We start from the raw sequence: 23,708 nt of genomic DNA on the forward strand, positions 1-23,708 counted from the left end.
TTTTTACCCCAAAAACCAAGTGTTTGGCATTGTTTTGGGATAGAAAAGTGTTTTTATACAGCCAAACGTAATGCCAAACAAGGCCTTCACCATTTTTGTTTGGTTAAGTGGTAAAAAGGAAATGAAAAAACTCAATATAGATAACTTTTGGTGCTTTTTTATATTATAGCTTCAATGGAATGTGATTTTTTGAAATATAATTGTCAAGAAAGTTAATTTATAAGGTTAGTAACCTTTTTCAATTGAATTCTGTGGAATTATGTGGACACGATAGTTTTAAAATTGTGTTATGATATCACTTTAAAAAATTTAAAATTAAAATTATTTCCATTTTTAAAATCATTGTTTTTTTCTAGAATATATATTATTTAAAAAATTCAGGTGATAATATAACATTATGAGATATCATCATAAATCTAAATATAATGATCAATTTTAAAAATTTGGTCGAGTTCAAAGATTAGCGTGGAAGAAAAAAATTTGGGACTTGGAGAATTTTGTCAAATTTGAGGAGTAATGTTGTTTTATCCATTTGATGTAACTTTATTTTTAGTAAAAATGCATCTTTAGTCTCTCACACTTTCAATGTTAAATAAATTGGTCTCTTTCAAAAATTTTGGAGTAATTAAGGACAATTAATCACAATAGTTTGTGTTTTCCTTCAATTGTACATCATTTTGATTGATATAATAACACATTAAGTCCTCAATATTAACATGTTCTATGATTCTAGTATTGATTCTAAAAAATTTGAAAAATGTATAAACTTTTAAAAATATAAAAAATTCAAAAAGAACACGTAAAAAAACTTTACTTTAAATATGTATAAATAGACAACACATATAAAATTGAGAGCTAAATTTGTTATTAAACCAAACAAAATTATGTGAATTTGAAATAATAATAATAATAATAATGTAATTAATTGTCCTTATATGTTTATTTTCTAAATTGACAATGACTAAATTATTTCGATTTTTGTTGAAGGACTAATTTGTTCAATATCAAAATTTAAAGAGGTTGAAGAGGTATTTTTATATTTTTACCTTTCATGTTTGAATTTGTTTCGACAATACCACCTCTAAGGTTCAAACTAGCGTTCTCTCCTTAAAGGTGCAACGTGCTTTATCGCTATACTAACACTTTAATGTAACTTAATTTAGTAGAATATGTTTTCATTTTATAAAATATATTTTAATATTAAAACTTATTTTTTAATAAAATTAAGGAGAGGATGTAATCATGAAGACTCAAATCTTAAGTATTGAATTGCCAACACAAAATTTTAACCAGTTGTTGCTTCATTTTGTTAACAATATAATTAAGCTAATTGATTTAAATAAATTTATTTAATAATAATTTTTCCATTAATAATAAATTTAAATAGTTCTCTTAATATTTTATATTAATATTTTAATGATAAATACATAGATTATAATTTATAAATTATTAGAAATAACATTTTTATAATGTAAAATTTGAAAATTTTAATAATATAAATACGAGTACTTATTTAAGTCATGTTCAATTTTATTTATTCTTTTCAACTTCTACATGTCACTATTCAATCTCGTACATAACTTTAAATTTAAATTATAAAATAATATAGTTATTATATGATAATCTTCAATATCAAAATATATTATTTCGGTAATATTTAATTTAAGTTTTAATTAAGCATCGGTTATTATTAGTCTATAAAAGTAATATAGACATTATAAGATAAAATTAGTTGTAAAGTAAAATGCTTCAATAATATTTCGTAGTAAATATAATTAATATTATGTTTATTTTCATAAAAAGAGCTTTTAAAAATATTTTAAAAAATTATCAAACAATGGAAATTATTTCCCACACCATAAATTATTAGATTGTTCATCAAAATCAATATGTTTTTCAAAATTCATTTTACGGATTTTTAATAAAATAAAAACAACTTAAGATTAAGATTATAATATGATGCATTAGTGGTGGAGTTTTTAATTGTACCAAAAGATTAAAACATGTATGTTTGTTTAAAATATTAATTAAAAACATGTAATGATTTATTAACTATTGTTTATAAAATTTAAAAATAATATCATCAATGTATTAAATAATTATTCATTAATTTAATGTTTAGTTTGAACTTATAATTAGATCAGAATTACCTATGAAAACTTGGTTTAATGGTAAAAAGTTCAAAATTCATCATATTTAGTACCTATAATGATTGTTTCTTATCATAATTATCGATACCATTATTGTCACAAGATAAAATTCACATGCCAATGAGAGCATATCATTATTGTAAAAACATAAAACTAGGGATATTAAAGCTTAAGTTGAGTCTTATCGTATACAAATTAATTAGAAATTTTTCATATTTATTATAGTAAAAATCCCATCGTATCTAGACTTTTCTTAAATTTATTTTGATTTAGCTCCAAATATATTTCGATATTTAATTTAATTGTTCTTTATAATGTGAATTCTTTTTAAACAGTGACGGTTAGTCAAAGGAGGCAAGTAGGAGCCTTAGCTCCTATTGGCTCAATGAAAAGATTGTTTTATAACCCCTCCTCAAAGTTAAATATTAAATTGGATCCCTTTTAACATTTGATTAAATAGAAAATTATAATTTCAACACTTTTAAAAATTTAATAAATTAATTTAAAGATTTTTAACATAAAATTTTTCCTTTAGTCTCCAAATTTTATAATATTATCTCGACTCTCCTAAACAAAATTTTTTACTTTCTATGATTTCAATTTATTTTAATTTAGCTACAAATATATATTTCAATATTTAGTTAAATTATATTTTGTAATGCTTGATTGAAAAATTAATTGTACCAGTACATATACTTAAATCAACGTAATCAATTTTGAATTAATGCTTATTCATAAAAAAAGTTGTTTTAATTTTATTTTTAATTTGTTCATAAAATAAAATGCGTGTATTTTATAAATATATTGTTCACATGATAAATTATTAGTAAAAATAATATACTTAATAGGTAAGGAAATAAAATTCTAGAAAAAAGGAATTTGGTCATGGCTCTACGTAAGTAGGAACCTATTGACTAGTCAAAATTTGCACTCGTCCAAATTCTAATAGTAATTTGATTTCATACTTTCCATTTTAGTGGCGTACTTGGCCTTCGGTATCACCCGCAAAAGCACCATGATGATCTAATTACAACGGTAATAATCAAAGCTTTTAAAATTGGATTGATGAAGTTATTGATTTATCAGTTCAAATAATTTAATTAATTCAATCGGTATGTTCGGTTTAATTAAATAATTTATTAAAAAATTAAAAAATATATATTTAAAAATTTGATTCAACTAATCTATTGCCATTCTCCATATCAATACTGTGATCAGTTCTCAATCCAATCAGTTATCGATCGTTTCAATTTAACTCAAACAACCATGGTAATGGTACAAGTTCAAAAGAGATTTCTAGGTAGCGATTCTGCACGGCGGTTTGCAATAGGAGAGTTATGACGGAGAATGGGAGAAAAGGAGAGTGAATAATTAGTTTTTTTTTATAAATATTTTGGTTATTTATTTTTAATTAATTTTGATTTTGATAAATAAAAAGGGGAATTTTTTTAACAAGTCCCTCTTATTAGTCGTTCAAAGTTTTGGGTGTGGCTCACTACGCCACATCTCATTATAATATTGGGTCAAGTGTCAATTTGTGTCAAAAATTAACACCGTTAAGTTGAAATACTAAAGTGATGGAAGAAAAAATATATATGGGTGCCAAATTGAACAAATTGAAAGTACACGTACTACATTGACAAATTCATTAAAATGCAGGGGTAAAACTTGCCATTACCCCAAATATTTACTTTAAACTCTATGTTAATCCAAAAATTTGTAGAAATATAATATTTAAATAATTCGTGTATTTTACATTTCATTTAATGTGTTGCTTTAAAAAGCTTAGCTCACATTTTGGCAGTTAAAGTGTTATTATTTTTCCACTTTTCTACCTAAAATTTTTTTCTCAAAGTAATATTTAAAGTACCAATTTCTTTTTTTTCTATTTTGTAACGACAATTAAAAAGAATTCATTAGCCAACATTGGCTAATGAAAAAGCACCATGTAACATATTTTGATCAAGTTTATTTAAAATAAAAATTATAATTATAATATTAAATATTTAAATATCAACAAACTCTTTTGACTTTAACTGACCATTGACCAATATTAATTGATCACATGACATGTTCCAATGGCGTTACATGATCTGTCAAGATTATTTAATGGTTGATCAACGCCAATCAACAGTAAGTCAACATTGGTCAACATTCAATCAAAATGAAAAGTGTTTTTAATATTTAAATATTTAATATTATAATTTTATTTTAAATGTAATATTTTATTTTAAACAAACTTAATTGTCACGTGACATTTTATTGTTTAAAACATCTCATGTGACACTTTTTCATTGGCCAAAATTATTTAATGAAATTTTTAACGGCAGTTATAGAATGGAACAAAAATAAAATAAATTCATACTTTTAAATATCAAATTAAGAAAAATATTTAGATATAAAATGAAAAAAAACCGCCAATCGTGAATTAAACACATTTTAAACTATCCTATAGTCAAAACTTGCCATGCTATTTTGATTTAACACCATTAACTAGAGTTAATGACGTGGCAATGAATAATTAGGTGATGGCCAGAAACATTAATGTTTTGAATATAAATAGTTCTTAAAAATTTAAAATTAATATATAAAAATTTTCACGATAATTTTGAAATGATATACGGAATCAAAATTATCTTAAAATATAAAACAATAAAAAGTCTATTTAAAGTACAAAATTATTTTTAAATCTATTTTGTTATTTAAAAATGTTTTTAAATATAGTTTGTTCTCAATTGGAACATATTTCATAATTATTTACATAACCTCAATCTTTTTCTACCTTCATCGGTGGTTAAAGATTCAATCTTCGTCCTAAATATGGAGTAGTTTTAAAACTTGTGGCTTGCATCTACTCTCTTAATGGATTTACAGAATGCGTAGTATTAGTTATTGGGTTTGCTTCCGTAGATATATTGAGAAATAAAAATAATTAAAATGTCAAGTAACAATCCCTAAAAAATATTTATGTATACAGTTGATTTCACGAGTTAATTAAATATTGACTCAGTTGAAAAATTATTAAAATATCTTTAATGTATAAACTATAAAGTAAATTATATTACTATAATTAAAAATTTAATAAATTAATTTAAAGATTTTTAACATAAAATTTTTCCCTTTAGTCTCCAAATTTTATAATATTATCTCGACTCTCCTAAACAAAATTTTTTACTTTCTATGATTTCAATTTATTTTAATTTAGCTACAAATATATATTTCAATATTTAGTTAAATTATATTTTGTAATGCTTGATTGAAAAATTAATTGTACCAGTACATATACTTAAATCAACGTAATCAATTTTGAATTAATGCTTATTCATAAAAAAAGTTGTTTTAATTTTATTTTTAATTTGTTCATAAAATAAAATGCGTGTATTTTATAAATATATTGTTCACATGATAAATTATTAGTAAAAATAATATACTTAATAGGTAAGGAAATAAAATTCTAGAAAAAAGGAATTTGGTCATGGCTCTACGTAAGTAGGAACCTATTGACTAGTCAAAATTTGCACTCGTCCAAATTCTAATAGTAATTTGATTTCATACTTTCCATTTTAGTGGCGTACTTGGCCTTCGGTATCACCCGCAAAAGCACCATGATGATCTAATTACAACGGTAATAATCAAAGCTTTTAAAATTGGATTGATGAAGTTATTGATTTATCAGTTCAAATAATTTAATTAATTCAATCGGTATGTTCGGTTTAATTAAATAATTTATTAAAAATTAAAAATATATATTTAAAAATTTGATTCAACTAATCTATTGCCATTCTCCATATCAATACTGTGATCAGTTCTCAATCCAATCGTTATCGATCGTTTCAATTTAACTCAAACAACCATGGTAATGGTACAAGTTCAAAAGAGATTTCTAGGTAGCGATTCTTGCGGTTTGCAATAGGAGAGTTATGACGGAGAATGGGAGAAAAGGAGAGTGAATAATTAGTTTTAAAACTTGTGGCTTGCATCTACTCTCTTAATGGATTTACGAATCGTAGTATTAGTTATTGGGTTTGCTTCGTAGATATATTGAGAAATAAAAATAATTAAAATGTCAAGTAACAATCCTAAAAAATATTTATGTATACAGTTGATTTCACGAGTTAATTAAATATTGACTCAGTTGAAAAATTATTAAAATATCTTTAATGTATAAACTATAAAGTAAATTATATTACTATAAAAAATTTTATCTTTTTATATTTTTAAAATCAATAAAATTTAATCATAATAAAATTTAAACCCATGACAATAAATGTTTATGATAGACTACAAATGGTAGAAAGACTACTTAAAATTACTAAATTTATAACAATATTATAAGAGCAGAGATTTACTTATATTAGTGTGAAATTAAAGTGATTTTACATTCTTCTAATATTTTTATTTAATTAATATTTTAACAATTTAACTGTTAAATTTAACAATATATTTATACTTATCATAAACGTAAAATTTTAAATAGATTAGATATATCTATCATATTGATCTAAAATATTAGCTATATTAAAATATAATTAAGAATTGATTTTTTACATAAAGCGAATAATTAAAATTATTAATTTATGCCAAACTTGACATACATAAATAGGAAGATAATATACTTTAGCGCATTTGAACCTACATCTTCCTACATCAACAACAATATCCATATCAATCAAACTAAAACTCAATCGACTATACTAAATTCTTTACAAATTTATTAAAATCTATCAAATTTTTATTCGGCTCATGAAAATTAAAAACTCATTTCAAAAAGTTTAATTTTTCTAGAACTTTCCTCTCAACCGCCACGCAGTATCCGGCGATGGCCGGTTGGACTTTGACGCTTGCGGGCATGATTGGCTTTAACCCAGATTTGGAACCACTTGAAAACAAAGAGAATCTTTTTTAAAATTGTTTCCTAAATATAAATAAAACAAAACAATATATTTGAAATAATTTATCTATCTCCACCTTTATAAATAAATATTATTTTAGTTATTAATTTAACTTTTCATATTTTTAACTTTTAAATTTATATTATTTATTAAATTATCTTAAAATAGATAGAAAATAAATTTATTAACGTAGCATGCAGTGACCATTAATTAATCTTTTAAACATAAAATTTAAAAATATTTAAAAGCGTACAAAAATTATTAAAATATTTTTTAATAAATAAATTAATTATCGACGTGACATATATGTAGATTTTCATGTAGACATTGCATGTTAACAAAGTTAATAACATTAATTTTTCTATTTATTTTTGGGTGATTTGACAAATAAAGAAAGTTCAAAATAAAAATAAACGAATATTTAAATAAAGAGCTAAAATGACATTTTTTATAAAGTTTGAGGGTCATCTAAATCATTATGCCAGGTAATCTTTACTTCAACCTTAATCTTGTTGCCGCAAGAGAAATGGAATTTTTCTTAATGGTGGGGTAACGGATCAAGTAAATTTGGGTAAATCACATTTAAAGTCACTAAACTATTATTAAATTTTTTAGTCATTTTATTTAAAAAGGTTACAATATGATTATTGGGTTATTTGAAATTTTTCAGTTAAACAATTGAATTATCCTAAAGTTTTTATTTAAGTAACTGAGTTGTTAAGTTTCTTTTTAAAGTCCGGCTAGTGAGATTCAAGTAACAACTTAATGATCCGTATGGTGGATCAATAGCCATCGCCAGGTAAAAGAACATATCTTAGATCCAAATCGCTCCGATGGTTAGTGTCGAAAATCAATGAAGAAAGTTGTTTGGATTTTAGTTCATAGAATTACAACATTCAAAGTTGTTTCATAGAAAAGCTGATCTGTAGAAAAAAATGAAATGAGAGTTTTCGGTTGGTGTAAAGATACAAATAGAGGAGACCATATAATAACGGTTTTCACAATCCAATGACTTAAATTAAAGGCTCGAATAATTTAATGATCATTTTATACATTTTTAAATTGAGTGATTAAAACATAAACTTACTAATAACTTAAGGTGTAGTTTACGCTATAATTTTTGATATTGAAAAATTGATATTTTTAAAGTATAATTATCACATTAAAGAATTGGGTTAATTTTTAAATTGGTCATTAAATTATAAAATATTTCAATTGAATTCCAAAAGTATCACTATTATATTGATAATATATTTCCATCAAATTTGTTATTATTTTGCACATCACATGTCAGCCCAAAATTGGTGTGAAACATATTTAAATATATAAATTAAATTGTAAACATATATATATCTATTATATAAATTGCTTGAATTTTACATGTTAAAGGAAAACAAGAAATAACATATTTTTTCCAAATATTAATAACAATTTTTTTGTTAATATATCATATCCAAACTATTCACATAATAAATACACACATATTTACAATATGACATTTAATATTTAAATTAATGATTGATTGATGAAAAGATCTGGATAATACAATATTGAAATTAAGGATTCAATTAAAATATTATAAATATAACAAAAAATCTAATATCTAGATTAAATTAAAATATTTTAAAATGTAATAAAAATTAATATCTAAACAATAGCTTGGCACCCATGTAAAAAAATATGTTAGAATATTACTTACTTAATTAATAACTTTTTAATTGATAAATATATAAAGATATAAATAATTATTAATGAAACATTATCAAAAAAAGTTTTATTTTATAGAAAATATTACATTACAATATGTTAAAAAATTTCCTTATAATTTTGCACGTCAACTTACGACAGCAAACATAGATAAATTAGTACAAATATAGATAAATAGATAATTAAATTAATACAAAGAAGTAAATTAAGGCTTTGGGACTCGAAAGGAATGAATTTGATTTAGTATATGTAATATCATAAATAGATAATGAAATTTTAATTTAATTTAATTTTCACAAATCATTAACAATATTGTCGAATTAATACCATTTTACGTTGATATATTATATACACAAATAATTACATTGATCCAATATAAAAATAAATGTTTTACTTTTTAAATATGTACAACTAAATTAAAATTAAAATTTCATACGTACATATGAACCACAATTTAAATTTCATATATATGATTGCACCAAATCAAAATTTATGTAAATAAATTCACATTTTACCAAAGATAATCTACATGTATCCCTAAAGTTAAAAATGAAATAAAAACTAACATATACAATTCTCAAAAAGTTTAACTTATAAATCAATTGCAAAGCACATGCATGCACTTAGTAAAAAAAAAAAAATCCAAATTGGAAATGTAAAATGCCACCACAAAATTCTATATTAAATTGATAATATAAAAAGAATTATGCTACAACTGCATAGCAAAAGCAGCCAGGAATAACTAGAGGAACAAAATTTCCATGGCTTCTCCAACGTTTCAACACTAATAAAAGACTTGAAAATGCTCAACAACATATCTACCAATAGCCTCACAAATGCAAATAATCCGAATAGTAACGTTACAACAAATACTGCCATGAACTTGTTCTCCATTGATGTTTGCCTCTCCCAAACTTTTTCGATTTCCCATCTGAAATTTAATGGCCATTATTTTCAGTCTAGACATAAATAAAAACCCCCCACCAAAATCCCACAAAAAAGATTTTATAGACCAACAATTTTTCAAAACTATGCAACTTTTATTTAGCAATAAAACTATATACATGGAGGCCCCTGTATTAGTAGTTGGATTGCATTTTGCCCCCTCAACTAAAAAAATGAGCAAATTTGTCATTTCTGCTAAAAATTTTCATCCATTAGTAATATTAAAAATTGACATGACTCACGGAATAACCAAACAGTAACACGTGGCGTGTTATGTGTACTTCATGTTGATGTAAATGACCAATTTTAACAGCAAAAATAAATAGAAGTTTTAACAAAAGGTGCTATTTGATCTAACGTATAGGGACAAATTTGTCCCCTTTCTTATAGGGGGCAAAACGCAATCCGACTTCTAATACAGGGGCCTCCATGGTACTTTTACCAGCATGGAACAGATTTTAGGCAAATAGCCCTATGAACATGGTTTATATGGATGCACAAGAATGCATATGAAAATCACGAGCATAAATGCAATTTTAAGGTGAAAGTACCTGCTTAATTTTACTATTATAGAGATTGGATCAAATTATCTTCATTTAATTTAATCATTGTACTACTAAAAATAATCAAAATAAAGCCAAATTGTAACTGCGTTAACAATTACGGTTTAAAAAATGACATGAAATATTACTACAAACAAAAGATTTCATTTACAGAATCATAAATTTTTTTCAAAACATTAACTGAGTTAAACAGTAAATGCTAACTTTGTTGAAATTTAACCTTATTTGATTCTTTTTTATAGTATAGGGATTAAAATGATCCATTTAATAGTAGAGGGATTAATTTCATTTGATCCCTATAATAGAGGGGCCTGCTAGGCATATTCACCACAATTTTAATCACAACTTTACCCCAAATCTCCTCCTTTTGCTTCTATTTTATTTCCAAATACAATGAAGGAAAAATAACTTCCCTTCCTCCCTCCCCCCCATTTCTTTCACTCCATTTTTCCTTTCAAGCAAACATAGTATAAATGTTTCATTCCCAAAAGAATGAAGAGACAACAAGAAAACCATCATACTTGGTTATCATACATGATATTACAAATTTGGTTTGACTTTGGTTTTTCTATATCATAACTACTTAAAAGTATAAACCGAAACTGTTTTGTATGATTCAAGAAAAAGGTTTTACTATTTCAAATATATTTTTATAATAGATGTAAAATTTTGAATGCACTCACTGTTAAAAAAACTTCAAATGCTACAAAAGGAGATCGAACATAACCAAATTGATGAAATTGCCTATTAAAGGTTTTGTCGGTTTTAAGTTTCCTTTCATTTTAATTCAGCTATAATTGTCTGTTATTCAAAGAAAAAAATATCATGTTTTAACTATATGTTGTCCCAAAACTAGTAGAGAAGCAACCAAGGTGCAGCACCTTATTGGTGAATAACTACACGTTATCACTGGTACACATCATTTTTGGAAAAAATTAAAATAGTAAAATCATACCACAGAGTCATTAAACAAACTAAAATGCAATGAATTTTGAGCAAATTTATCATTAAGAGATAGAACTGACCTGAGATCAGCATTGTCTCTGACTAAAGTATCCAGCTGCACAGAAACCAGAGATTTCCAGGAAGCAATATCAGCAACATGTTTAGCCTGAAAACGAAAACCAAAATGATTAGAGTCAAATGCACCTGATTCAAATAAATAAAACTACTATTGAATCAACTAAGAGTTTCACATACAATGATATTCTGGCTTTCAGTGAGATCTTTTATGTTTGATTTAATTTTCTCTAGAACTTTATCTTTTTCTCCGATATCTTTGTCGAATTCTTTAAAGATATTGCCATACTTGTAATTCAAATCTTCTAAATACCGCTCCAAAACAGATAAATTTAAGTCTAAAGCTCGAACTTTCTGCATCAAAATTTTTAGAACACTGTCTCCAGGCACTCTACCAACTTGTTGATGCCGAACTTCTTCAATTGGATTGGGAACAACATTACTAGTAACATCAAATTGCATATTTAATTGATCCACTGGTGGCTCAGATCCCATTTCCTTGTTTGAATTTTGATTAATATCATCGCGTTGAGTGGACTCCATTTGTGAAGCCGGTTGTTTCTGATCACGTACTCCATCCTCAGGTCCAAACGGATTATCCTGAACAGAGATCAAATCCTCCAGCATCTTCTCCACTGCATCCACTCCATACACTTCAATAACACTTAGTGTACAATAAAACTCGGAACCATAATGGCTCAGAAGGTTTAACTTCAAATACCTAACCCATTTCGGTTCCTGAAGAACAAATCTCTGATCAAGCTTCACGTTGGTGGCAGTAAAGTTCCCCAGATTAATCCAAGCATCTGTTGGAAAAACCAAACTCCCAAGCAACTCAAATGCTTTCAAATTAGAGGAGTAATGTTCAAAATTTGCTATTACAATGGTGTCTACTAAAGTTTCTTCTGAAAGTTCTATAACAACAAATTTCTCTTCTGCAGAACAAGGATTCCGGAGGTACTTGTCCTCGTCTCTGCCTAAGATATTAGAGGCACCCTTTGCTTCCTTGTTACATGCCAGGACCTTTGCTCCTTTTGAAGCTGAGGCATAGTTGTATTCTTTACCCCCAGGCTCCAACCTATGTGTTATTCCTGCCTGACCAGTACCAGATTTACTTTTAGAAATGAATGCTCGGCTCTTGAATTCGTCAAGACCAACAGGCACAGAATGGGACAGTCTATCAGACTTTGGAGAGCCGTTTTCAGATTTTATATCAACAACCGAGTTATCAGCATCAAGTTGCTCATGAGTAGAGACATCATTTTTGCAAGCTTCTTCACTTGCAGGTGAATCAACATGAAGAGCCGTGATCTCAGCACCATTTGTACAAAAACCATCATGAGAAGAAAAAGAACCAGATTCGTCCGCCAAACATTGGCCAGGAGAATCAGAATGTTCATTGTCTCCCACCCTAGCTTCATCCCCTGTTGATAAGCCAAATGCTACAGATCCACCTATATAAAATAACAGGATTACTACTAGTAAGAGGACATGCAAATGCTCTCCAGCAATTAAAGATTATCAAACAGTACATAGGGAAGAAGACCTAAATTTTTCTAATTGGTTAAAATATGCTCCAAGTAAACACATGTACTACTAAGAGGAAAACACCAGTAACAAATGCACTCCAGGAGACAAATACTAGAAATATGAAAGATACCTAAATTCTCAGCACTACAATCAAACAAAATGATAGGACGTTTAACGAATCAGAGTGCTGAAACCTTGAAAAATTAGCAAAGTTTCAAGACAAGGACAATTGGAATAAGTATTTAAGCTCCAACGCAAAGAAAAAGTATAAAACTGAATTGAGATACAGATTAAGAAAACTCGGGGAAAGGGTAATAGCTTAAAACTTCCTTCCGATTCTAGATAAGTCATTTGAAATAAGAATTACATTACCTTCAACATTTGCCCATAATTTTTTTCTAAAATGAGCCACCAACTAACCACAGACAGATTAAAAAGGAAAGATGAAGAGACACTTGAATAAAAACAGAAGAACTAGCATAGATATATTAACTTGATGTTCTGAAGTTCAACTAAATTTATAAACAAAGTCAAGTCTAAAGGCAAAGAGAACCAGCAATGACAACAACATTCAGCATAAACAGGAAGAGCAGCACTGGAGCTAAAATGCTCTGCAGTGGCAAGCATGGGGTAACTGAAAAACAGAAAGGAACCGTGCCAACACTTCTTATTTTTCCCTTCTAAGTATTATGTTACTTCACGTATTTGATGCAACTTAATTGAATTATTACTAGTGAAACTGTATCATGATATTATCCTCAGTTTCTTGCACTTCTTCAATTTATCTGTTTAATTGCAATTCAGCAAAGATGTAAAGCCATTCTAATTTAAAACTTTTTCAAATCCACTCCTTCATTCTCCTAATGTAATCATTTGCTTTCCAGGATCCAGATGACTTGCACCCAACTACTCAAGGCAGATTATTGCGATAATCACACACACAAAAAAAAGGAAGCAAAAGTATAGCATAAGAAATGCCCTTCTGATTCAAAGAACGATTACAATCTGAAAATAGTGTAAAGAGAGGAGAGTAGCGAGGACAGACTCCACTTTCAAATCAAGCAAAGATTAATCTAAGAGTAATATCTGCACATCTATTTAATCCACCATGATGAACCAAAAACATTAAAGAGTAACTCGATGCATGCACAATAATCATGTATGAACAAGAGATCTAATCGAGACTGACACCCACACAAGCACACAAGCAAACAGAACAATAACAATTCTGGTTCGGAGAAGATGACAATTAAGTTGAAGAGGACAATGACCGAAAAGATTACCTGTGTAACCATCACCATGACAAAGCCACAAGCTAAAGAGAAAGAGAAGCCCCCACAAAACAAAAACCAAAGACAGAGAAACCTTGTAGAAGCGACTCCTTACAGACATAACTCCATCCAAAGCTCTTCTTCTCAGAAGAGCTGTACGTGATATCTGCATAGCACATCAATCCAGTATGCCCGCAGACTTCAATATAAAAAACAAAAAGTGTCGATGAGAACCAATAGGCAATCATATACTACAACTTGTAGATTGAGCAAAAGGACTTAAACAAGTCAACAGAAACCAAATAAGGGGGAAGAAAATGATTGCTTCAAATTCAAATTTCAATCACCGACCCGATATTTAAAAAAAACCGAATCTAAAATGGACATCCATTTTCACATCAGCAACCACGAAATTTATCAATAATCGCAAACGACATCAATGATTCTTCCGTAAGGCAATCATATTCACATCCCAAAATAAAATTATACTATTGTAAAAGAAAAAAAAGGACAAATAGAGCAACACCGACTTGATTTGAATTTGAATTTCCATATACAAATCAAAACATTATTTATTCTTCTTATTTTTTTTTTTCATTTCAGCAATTTTCTCAGCCATAACCAAACACCATAAATCATTCAATAACCAGAGAAAATCCAAATGAATTTAGTTGAAAAATAAATTCTTAGAAACTCGAATTGCACGGTTTAGATCCAATCTTACAATCATCAAAGATCAAACAAATAAGAGAGCATAAATATTAATTAATAAAAATAAAATCATAAGCCAAAAATGCAAATCAAATCACCTGAAAATGTATACAGAGTGAAGAGAACAATAAGATTAATAATAATCGGTTATTGGGAAATTAAAAAATGAAAATAAAATAAAAAATAAAGGAATCATTTGTCGAAATTGAAAATTGAAATAAAAGAGAATGTATAGAGACTATAAAAGCACGAAGGAAAGTGTCGTGGGGAAGTAAACAAAAGAGAGCAACGAAACGGCGTAGTTATGGCAATGGTCCGCGTTTTCTCTTGTCCCATCGCCGTTTTTAATTTATTTTTTATTATTATGTCCACTTTGGTAACGGCATTACAGCTTAGACTTTTTTTTTTTTAAATCAAACGATTTCTATTTCCTTTAGATATATTATAAGGTTAAAATATGCTTTATGTATTATTCATATATTTGGATTTAGTAATTTTATTTTAAGGAATTCAGTTTTTATATTTTAGATTTTAAAATTTAGGTTTAATTGTGAAAATATTTAAATTCTTCTACTAAATTTAATTTTAATTACAATGTCAAATTTTTGTTACATATCTATTAAGTGAGTTTTTTTAATTTCAAAGTGTTACATTACTGAATTTAATAGAATAATTTTAATAATATTGACAATTGAACCTAAATTTTAAATTTTAAAAGATAAATAACTAAATTTAAAACATATGAAGAGTATAAGGGTCTTGTTGCATTTTTAAGCATATTATAATCTAGGTTTAAATGTGAAAGTAGCCTAAATCATATTAATTCCGTTTCATTTTACCCAAAAATGTACGGCATCTAAAAAATCATGCCACCTGTTATTTTTATTAGTTGATATTATATTTTATGGCAAAATGAGACGAATATATTTAAAAATTCTTTAATTACTTAAATAAGAAAAACTATATAAATTGAGGGTTAATTTTATAGTTAAGTCTATAATCTATTAAAACATATATTATAATATCTAGAATTATTTTATTTATATTTAAAAAGATAAATTAAAATACAAACTTTTATATGGATGGTTATATTAGGGTTAGTTATTTGCTAAAATTTAGAACTCCGAAATTTTAATAATTAGGTTAATAATTATAATTTTGATTGAACTTTCTTTTATAATATTTATATTTTCTTTTTTAACTCGTGGTGTTAAACTAAGTAAAAATTTATATTAATATATGTATATATAATTTTAAAAATATTTTATAAATTTATATAAACTTTGATATTTTAATAATTTAAGTTATACAATTTAAATTTTGGTAAAAATTTTTATAGAAATTTGTGCGGAATTTGAAAACGTGTGATAATAATTTTGAAAACAAATATTAATAACTGGTAACTCTTTTTTAAATGAAAAGTGTTTCTCTGTAGTTTTGAAGATTCTAGAATTAAAACATATATGAATATTATTCAATAAAAATTGTTACTTGAAATTTGAATAATAACGGGCAATTTATTTAACGTTGGCTTGTTTTTCTTTAAAAAAAATCCTGCTTTTAGACTTATATGGTAGATTTAATAATTGCATTTTAATCCTTATACTTTTAAATTTTTAAATTTAATCTTAATCAAATGGTAACTGGTAAATTTCTTAAATTAAGTTTTGTTATTTGAGATTCATATCGGTAAACATATTAGCACCCATTGAATGTTATATTAGTTTACTATTTTCACATATTACTAAAAAATATAAATTATTGGGTTTAATTTCTATCATTTGCATCAATATCAAAATTCAAAATTCAAAACATAAGGACTAAGAACGATCAAATTAGAAAATATAAACTAAATATACAACTTTACATATAATGCAGGACTAATAGCAAAATTTAACCAAAATGGGTTTAACGAATCAGAGTGCTGAAACCTTGAAAAATTAGCAAAGTTTCAAGACAAGGACAATTGGAATAAGTATTTAAGCTCCAACGCAAAGAAAAAGTATAAAACTGAATTGAGATACAGATTAAGAAAACTCGGGGAAAGGGTAATAGCTTAAAACTTCCTTCCGATTCTAGATAAGTCATTTGAAATAAGAATTACATTACCTTCAACATTTGCCCATAATTTTTTTCTAAAATGAGCCACCAACTAACCACAGACAGATTAAAAAAGGAAAGATGAAGAGACACTTGAATAAAAACAGAAGAACTAGCATAGATATATTAACTTGATGTTCTGAAGTTCAACTAAATTTATAAACAAAGTCAAGTCTAAAGGCAAAGAGAACCAGCAATGACAACAACATTCAGCATAAACAGGAAGAGCAGCACTGGAGCTAAAATGCTCTGCAGTGGCAAGCATGGGGTAACTGAAAAACAGAAAGGAACCGTGCCAACACTTCTTATTTTTCCCCTTCTAAGTATTATGTTACTTCACGTATTTGATGCAACTTAATTGAATTATTACTAGTGAAACTGTATCATGATATTATCCTCAGTTTCTTGCACTTCTTCAATTTATCTGTTTAATTGCAATTCAGCAAAGATGTAAAGCCATTCTAATTTAAAACTTTTTCAAATCCACTCCTTCATTCTCCTAATGTAATCATTTGCTTTCCAGGATCCAGATGACTTGCACCCAACTACTCAAGGCAGATTATTGCGATAATCACACACACAAAAAAAAAAGGAAGCAAAAGTATAGCATAAGAAATGCCCCTTCTGATTCAAAGAACGATTACAATCTGAAAATAGTGTAAAGAGAGGAGAGTAGCGAGGACAGACTCCACTTTCAAATCAAGCAAAGATTAATCTAAGAGTAATATCTGCACATCTATTTAATCCACCATGATGAACCAAAAACATTAAAGAGTAACTCGATGCATGCACAATAATCATGTATGAACAAGAGATCTAATCGAGACTGACACCCACACAAGCACACAAGCAAACAGAACAATAACAATTCTGGTTCGGAGAAGATGACAATTAAGTTGAAGAGGACAATGACCGAAAAGATTACCTGTGTAACCATCACCATGACAAAGCCACAAGCTAAAGAGAAAGAGAAGCCCCCACAAAACAAAAACCAAAGACAGAGAAACCTTGTAGAAGCGACTCCTTACAGACATAACTCCATCCAAAGCTCTTCTTCTCAGAAGAGCTGTACGTGATATCTGCATAGCACATCAATCCAGTATGCCCGCAGACTTCAATATAAAAAACAAAAAGTGTCGATGAGAACCAATAGGCAATCATATACTACAACTTGTAGATTGAGCAAAAGGACTTAAACAAGTCAACAGAAACCAAATAAGGGGGAAGAAAATGATTGCTTCAAATTCAAATTTCAATCACCGACCCGATATTTAAAAAAAAAACCGAATCTAAAAATGGACATCCATTTTTCACATCAGCAACCACGAAATTTATCAATAATCGCAAACGACATCAATGATTCTTCCGTAAGGCAATCATATTCACATCCCAAAATAAAATTATACTATTGTAAAAGAAAAAAAAAAGGACAAATAGAGCAACACCGACTTGATTTGAATTTGAATTTCCATATACAAATCAAAACATTATTTATTCTTCTTATTTTTTTTTCATTTCAGCAATTTTTCAGCCATAACCAAACACCATAAATCATTCAATAACCAGAGAAAATCCAAATGAATTTAGTTGAAAAATAAATTCTTAGAAACTCGAATTGCACGGTTTAGATCCAATCTTACAATCATCAAAGATCAAACAAATAAGAGAGCATAAATATTAATTAATAAAAATAAAATCATAAGCCAAAAATGCAAATCAAATCACCTGAAAATGTATACAGAGTGAAGAGAACAATAAGATTAATAATAATCGGTTATTGGGAAATTAAAAATGAAAATAAAATAAAAATAAAAAAAAAAAAAAAAAAAAAAAAAAAAAAAAAAAAAAAAAAAAAAAAAAAAAAAAAAAAAAAAAAAAAAAAAAAAAAATAGAATAATTTTAATAATATTGACAATTGAACCTAAATTTTAAATTTTAAAAGATAAATAACTAAATTTAAAACATATGAAGAGTATAAGGGTCTTGTTGCATTTTTAAGCATATTATAATCTAGGTTTAAATGTGAAAGTAGCCTAAATCATATTAATTCCGTTTCATTTTACCCAAAAAGTGTACGGCATCTAAAAAATCATGCCACCTGTTATTTTTATTAGTTGATATTATATTTTATGGCAAAATGAGACGAATATATTTAAAAATTCTTTAATTACTTAAATAAGAAAAACTATATAAATTGAGGGTTAATTTTATAGTTAAGTCTATAATCTATTAAAACATATATTATAATATCTAGAATTATTTTATTTATATTTAAAAAGATAAATTAAAATACAAACTTTTATATGGATGGTTATATTAGGGTTAGTTATTTGCTAAAATTTAGAACTCCGAAATTTTAATAATTAGGTTAATAATTATAATTTTGATTGAACTTTCTTTTATAATATTTATATTTTCTTTTTTAACTCGTGGTGTTAAACTAAGTAAAATTTATATTAATATATGTATATATAATTTTAAAAATATTTTATAAATTTATATAAACTTTGATATTTTAATAATTTAAGTTATACAATTTAAATTTTTGGTAAAAATTTTTATAGAAATTTGTGCGGAATTTGAAAACGTGTGATAATAATTTTGAAAACAAATATTAATAACTGGTAACTCTTTTTTAAATGAAAAGTGTTTCTCTGTAGTTTTGAAGATTCTAGAATTAAAACATATATGAATATTATTCAATAAAAATTGTTACTTGAAATTTGAATAATAACGGGCAATTTATTTAACGTTGGCTTGTTTTCTTTAAAAAAAAATCCTGCTTTTAGACTTATATGGTAGATTTAATAATTGCATTTTAATCCTTATACTTTTAAATTTTTAAATTTAATCTTAATCAAATGGTAACTGGTAAATTTCTTAAATTAAGTTTTGTTATTTCGAGATTCATATCGGTAAACATATTAGCACCCATTGAATGTTATATTAGTTTACTATTTTCACATATTACTAAAAAATATAAATTATTGGGTTTAATTTCTATCATTTGCATCAATATCAAAATTCAAAATTCAAAACATAAGGACTAAGAACGATCAAATTAGAAAATATAAACTAAATATACAACTTTACATATAATGCAGGACTAATAGCAAAATTTAACCAAAATGGGTTTAACTGCTATAATTTGGGTCAAGATTGAAATTTTAAAATTATGAAAAAATATGTGGACTAAAAATCACCATTTCGAAAAATACAATGATTAAATTTGACCGAATTAAAATATAAAGACTACATCTGTAACTTATGTATAAATATAATGACTGATGGTACAATTGACTTTAAAGAAAAGGTAATTTGTTTTAGAGGTGAATGTACCTAGTAGATTTTTTATTATTCGGATAAGATCAAACGATCCTTCTACTATTAAATGAATCAATTTAATCATTGTACTATTACAAAAAATCAAATAAATCCAAATTTCAATGCTATTTAATGTTCAACAAAGTTATATTTTAAAATATTTTTAAGATTTTATAGATGAATTTTAATGCTTTAAAAATTATAAAAATATAATTTAATTTTAATATCCGATTTTCAGGATTCCCCATTGAATTTCGCCTCGACATGTTATATAAAAATTTATTTGTAATTTCAATAAAATAAAATTGTATTGAGTTGGTGAGTTGTGTTGGGTTTAGTTGAAAAAGTAGAAGAGCAATCAATCATATCGTGGGGTTTACCAATATTTGTGATATGGAATTGAAGATGACAAATATACACGTATTTCAACTCATCCTTTCCTTAAAAGAATTACCAAAATGGATGTGGTGTAAGCTATCATCATCACCACCTACACTATTAAAAAGAATTGTTTGTTTGTTAAAAGAAAAAAAAAACAACGTAAAGTTTGAAATATTTAATTTTAAAAAATTATAAAATTATTTGAAATTTTTATTTAAGTAATTAAAATATTTAAAAGTTTTTTTAATTTACTAGATTGTTTAAGTTTTTTTTCAAAGTTTAACTAGCGATCTTCAAGTGACAATCGATACGTGGATCAATACCCATCAACGAGTAAAAAAAAATATATTATATTCAAGTCGGTTTGACAGTTAGTGCCAAAAATTGCAGAATAAATTTGTTTGGATTTTAATTCAAAAATTCATGACATTTAAAATTGTTTCATGGAAAAAGCCTTAATTGTAGAAAAGAAAAGAAAGGGTTTGGATTGATGTAAGTAGTGTGAACAGAGAAGCTCATACAACAAGTTTAACAGCCTAGTGATCTAAATGAAATTCTTTGAATAGTTTAGTAACTATTTTGTAACTTTTTTAAAATTGTGTGACTAAAATATAAATTTATTAATAATTTAGTGACTTTAAGTATAGTTTGTTCAAAAAAAATTACCCTTCACCTTAATTCTTACTCCACCTTGATTGATTGTTAATAAAATTGAAGTTCAAGACTCAATATTTAAATTCGAGTTTTATCACATGTAATTTATATATGGGTCTTTTTAAAAAAAAAATTGTTATGATTAGTAAGTTAGTTCAAGTTGAGTTATTATTCAAGTTGAGTTACTAATTTGTAGGGTGAAGTAAAAAATTTGCATCAGGACAAAGATAATCATAAATTTGAGAGATGAAGTGTAATTTTATAATTATACTAACTTATATTTTCATATATTTCAAATGGACTAAAAGGCACTATCTCCCCTACTCATGTAATCCGTGCATTAAAATTATTAATTGAGTTGATATCACGAATTAATTGAACATGAACTCAAAATAACACAAAATAAATTTACAAATATATATATATATATATATATATTAAGAGAGTTATATGAGTAATTTAATATTTGCAAAAACATTTTACATTTTCACACTCATCTTTTTAATTTACATTTTTTATTTTTATCAACAATCATTAAATTTTTATTAATAATTAACATCATTATATATTAAATTTTGATTTGGTTTAATTTTCACAAATTACTAAAAATATTATCAAGTAACATAATGTGACGTTGATGTATTGCATATGCAAATAAATATATTAATTTGGTATGAAAATAAATGTATGCATTCATTTTTTTAAATGTACATAATTGAATCGAAACCAAAGTTTCATATATACGTATGAATCATAATTTAAGTTTCATATATATAATTACACCAAATTAAAGTTTATATATCAAATTCCATATTTAATCAAAGTTTATATATAAATTTAATATTTATCTAATTTTAAAAATATTTGTGAATTAAAAGTCAAACATTAAGCTTTAGCAAAGATTTAACTTACATCAAACCTTTCTTCAATGGTACACAACTTGCACATTCCTTAAAGTATTAATTATATTGAATCATAAGAAATTCTGGAAGTCGGTCGAAAATGTTAATGATTAATAATAAATAATCATATAGTTTTTAATGCGTTCAAACTTTAGCATAATTATTGACAAAGCAACGGACATACGATGAATAAATTAATTAATAAATAGCTGGCCATATTTAAAAAAGAAGAGTCAAACAATGTAAGTCCCTGTAATATGTTATAATTGCAATTTTAATTTTTATTTTAATTTAATCGAATGTAGTTCTATTTTTTTTAAATTTCGGTCATGATACTGACTGTTAATCATCTCTGTATCATGTGATTATAAATTTTAATATTTTATTAATTTTCAGTTGTTTATTTAATTATTTTTGTATCAATTATTAATATAATTGAATCGAGAATAAATAGTGATTGGATATAAAAAAAATGTCATGTCATGATGTTATTAATGGTACTAGCATATTTTTTTATATTTTTAAGAACGAAAATTTAAAATGTTAAAAAGTAGAGATTATATCACATAAAATAGAGTGTATACATTAAGTTCATAACTATTGTAAATATAATTATATTTTTCTTATTAGAAAAATAAGACAAATAGAAATAAAAGGAGAAAAGAAGGGTGTCCTTTAGTCCGTCTGTCTCTCTGTCTGTTTGATTAAATAAATCATAAGAAAATTGGATTCAACATGTTCAATCGATTTTTGCTCAATTTAACTACTCAGTATTAGTTCCTAAATCAACTACTTTAATGAATTTTTACGAATTGATATTCTTGTCTATTCCTAGTTCGATCATTGATTTTAATAAATTGGAGATTTATTAGCAAATGATAATTTTGTTTTAATTGAATTATTTGCTCAAAATTTAATAGTTTTATGTTGTTGAAAATTTTGAGTTATGATAGATTACATTTTATTGCATAGATAAATTCAATCGAATCGATATGTTAGTTGTATAACATCATTGATATAATCGATATCTTAGAATCGGGATTAAATAGAAATTAAAAGGAAAAATTTATGGTTGTTGGAAGTAGATAAAATCAGCCGATATGATAGTTCGGACAAAAATTAAATTGATTATGAATTGATTTTAAATAAACCACTTAGAATTAATTAAATTGATTTTTTATTTTTAAATATATATTTTAAAATTTTATGATTTTTAATAACTTTTTAATTAAAACCGAATCAATTAATCACCGATCTAATTTTAAAACCCGACTTACTAAAAGATAGAATTTTTTGTTCTCATCGTTTTGCTAAATTCTCATGCAAAGCTTTGGGTCAAAAAGAAAATTTGTCGCGTAAACCCAAAGATTTTTGGGCCAGTACCCATCCTTTATCGTATTTGAGTTTTTGGGGATTTTAAATTTTAATATCCACTTGATTTTATTCCATATATATCGGTTTGAAAATTGAGCAAAATATCCTTATATGATTAAAATAAAAAAAGCCATTCCATAAAATTTTCGTTAAATACAAATGCGAAATTTTAATTTGCTTTCTT

The 23,708-nt window shown here is 25.9% G+C and overlaps 1 protein-coding gene across 2 annotated transcripts; it reads right to left on the bottom strand.

The window, feature by feature from the left end:
• Positions 1-9,410: 9,410 nt before the first annotated feature.
• Positions 9,411-15,125, bottom strand: LOC108470302 (SUN domain-containing protein 3). 2 transcript variants are annotated; one of them, XM_053018235.1, is made up of 5 exons: positions 14,888-15,125; positions 14,091-14,244; positions 11,458-12,731; positions 11,283-11,368; positions 9,411-9,680 (listed from the first exon to the last, which is right to left on the bottom strand). In XM_053018235.1, the coding sequence occupies exons 2-5, from the start codon at positions 14,197-14,199 to the stop codon at positions 9,431-9,433; spliced, it is 1,719 nt and encodes a 572-aa protein (XP_052874195.1). In that variant the 5' UTR covers positions 14,200-14,244; positions 14,888-15,125; the 3' UTR covers positions 9,411-9,430. The 2 variants fall into 2 exon arrangements, with proteins under 2 accessions (XP_052874195.1, XP_017627093.1); XM_017771604.2 differs by having other exon boundaries at positions 14,091-14,277.
• Between the last annotated feature and the right edge of the window lie 8,583 nt (positions 15,126-23,708).

This window comes from Gossypium arboreum, chromosome 8 (assembly GCF_025698485.1).
Source record: "Gossypium arboreum isolate Shixiya-1 chromosome 8, ASM2569848v2, whole genome shotgun sequence".
Lineage (NCBI taxonomy): Eukaryota > Viridiplantae > Streptophyta > Magnoliopsida > Malvales > Malvaceae > Gossypium > Gossypium arboreum.

Coding starts and splice junctions, on each gene's coding strand:
- LOC108470302 (XM_017771604.2), bottom strand. CDS start 14,250: ATGCAGATATCACGTACAGCTCTTCTGAGAAGAAGAGCTTTGGATGGA. Junction 11,369..11,457: donor CTGAAAGCCAGAATATCATT/GTATGTGAAACT, acceptor TTTCGTTTTCAG/GCTAAACATGTTGCTGATAT. Junction 9,681..11,282: donor AGAGACAATGCTGATCTCAG/GTCAGTTCTATC, acceptor ATTAAATTTCAG/ATGGGAAATCGAAAAAGTTT.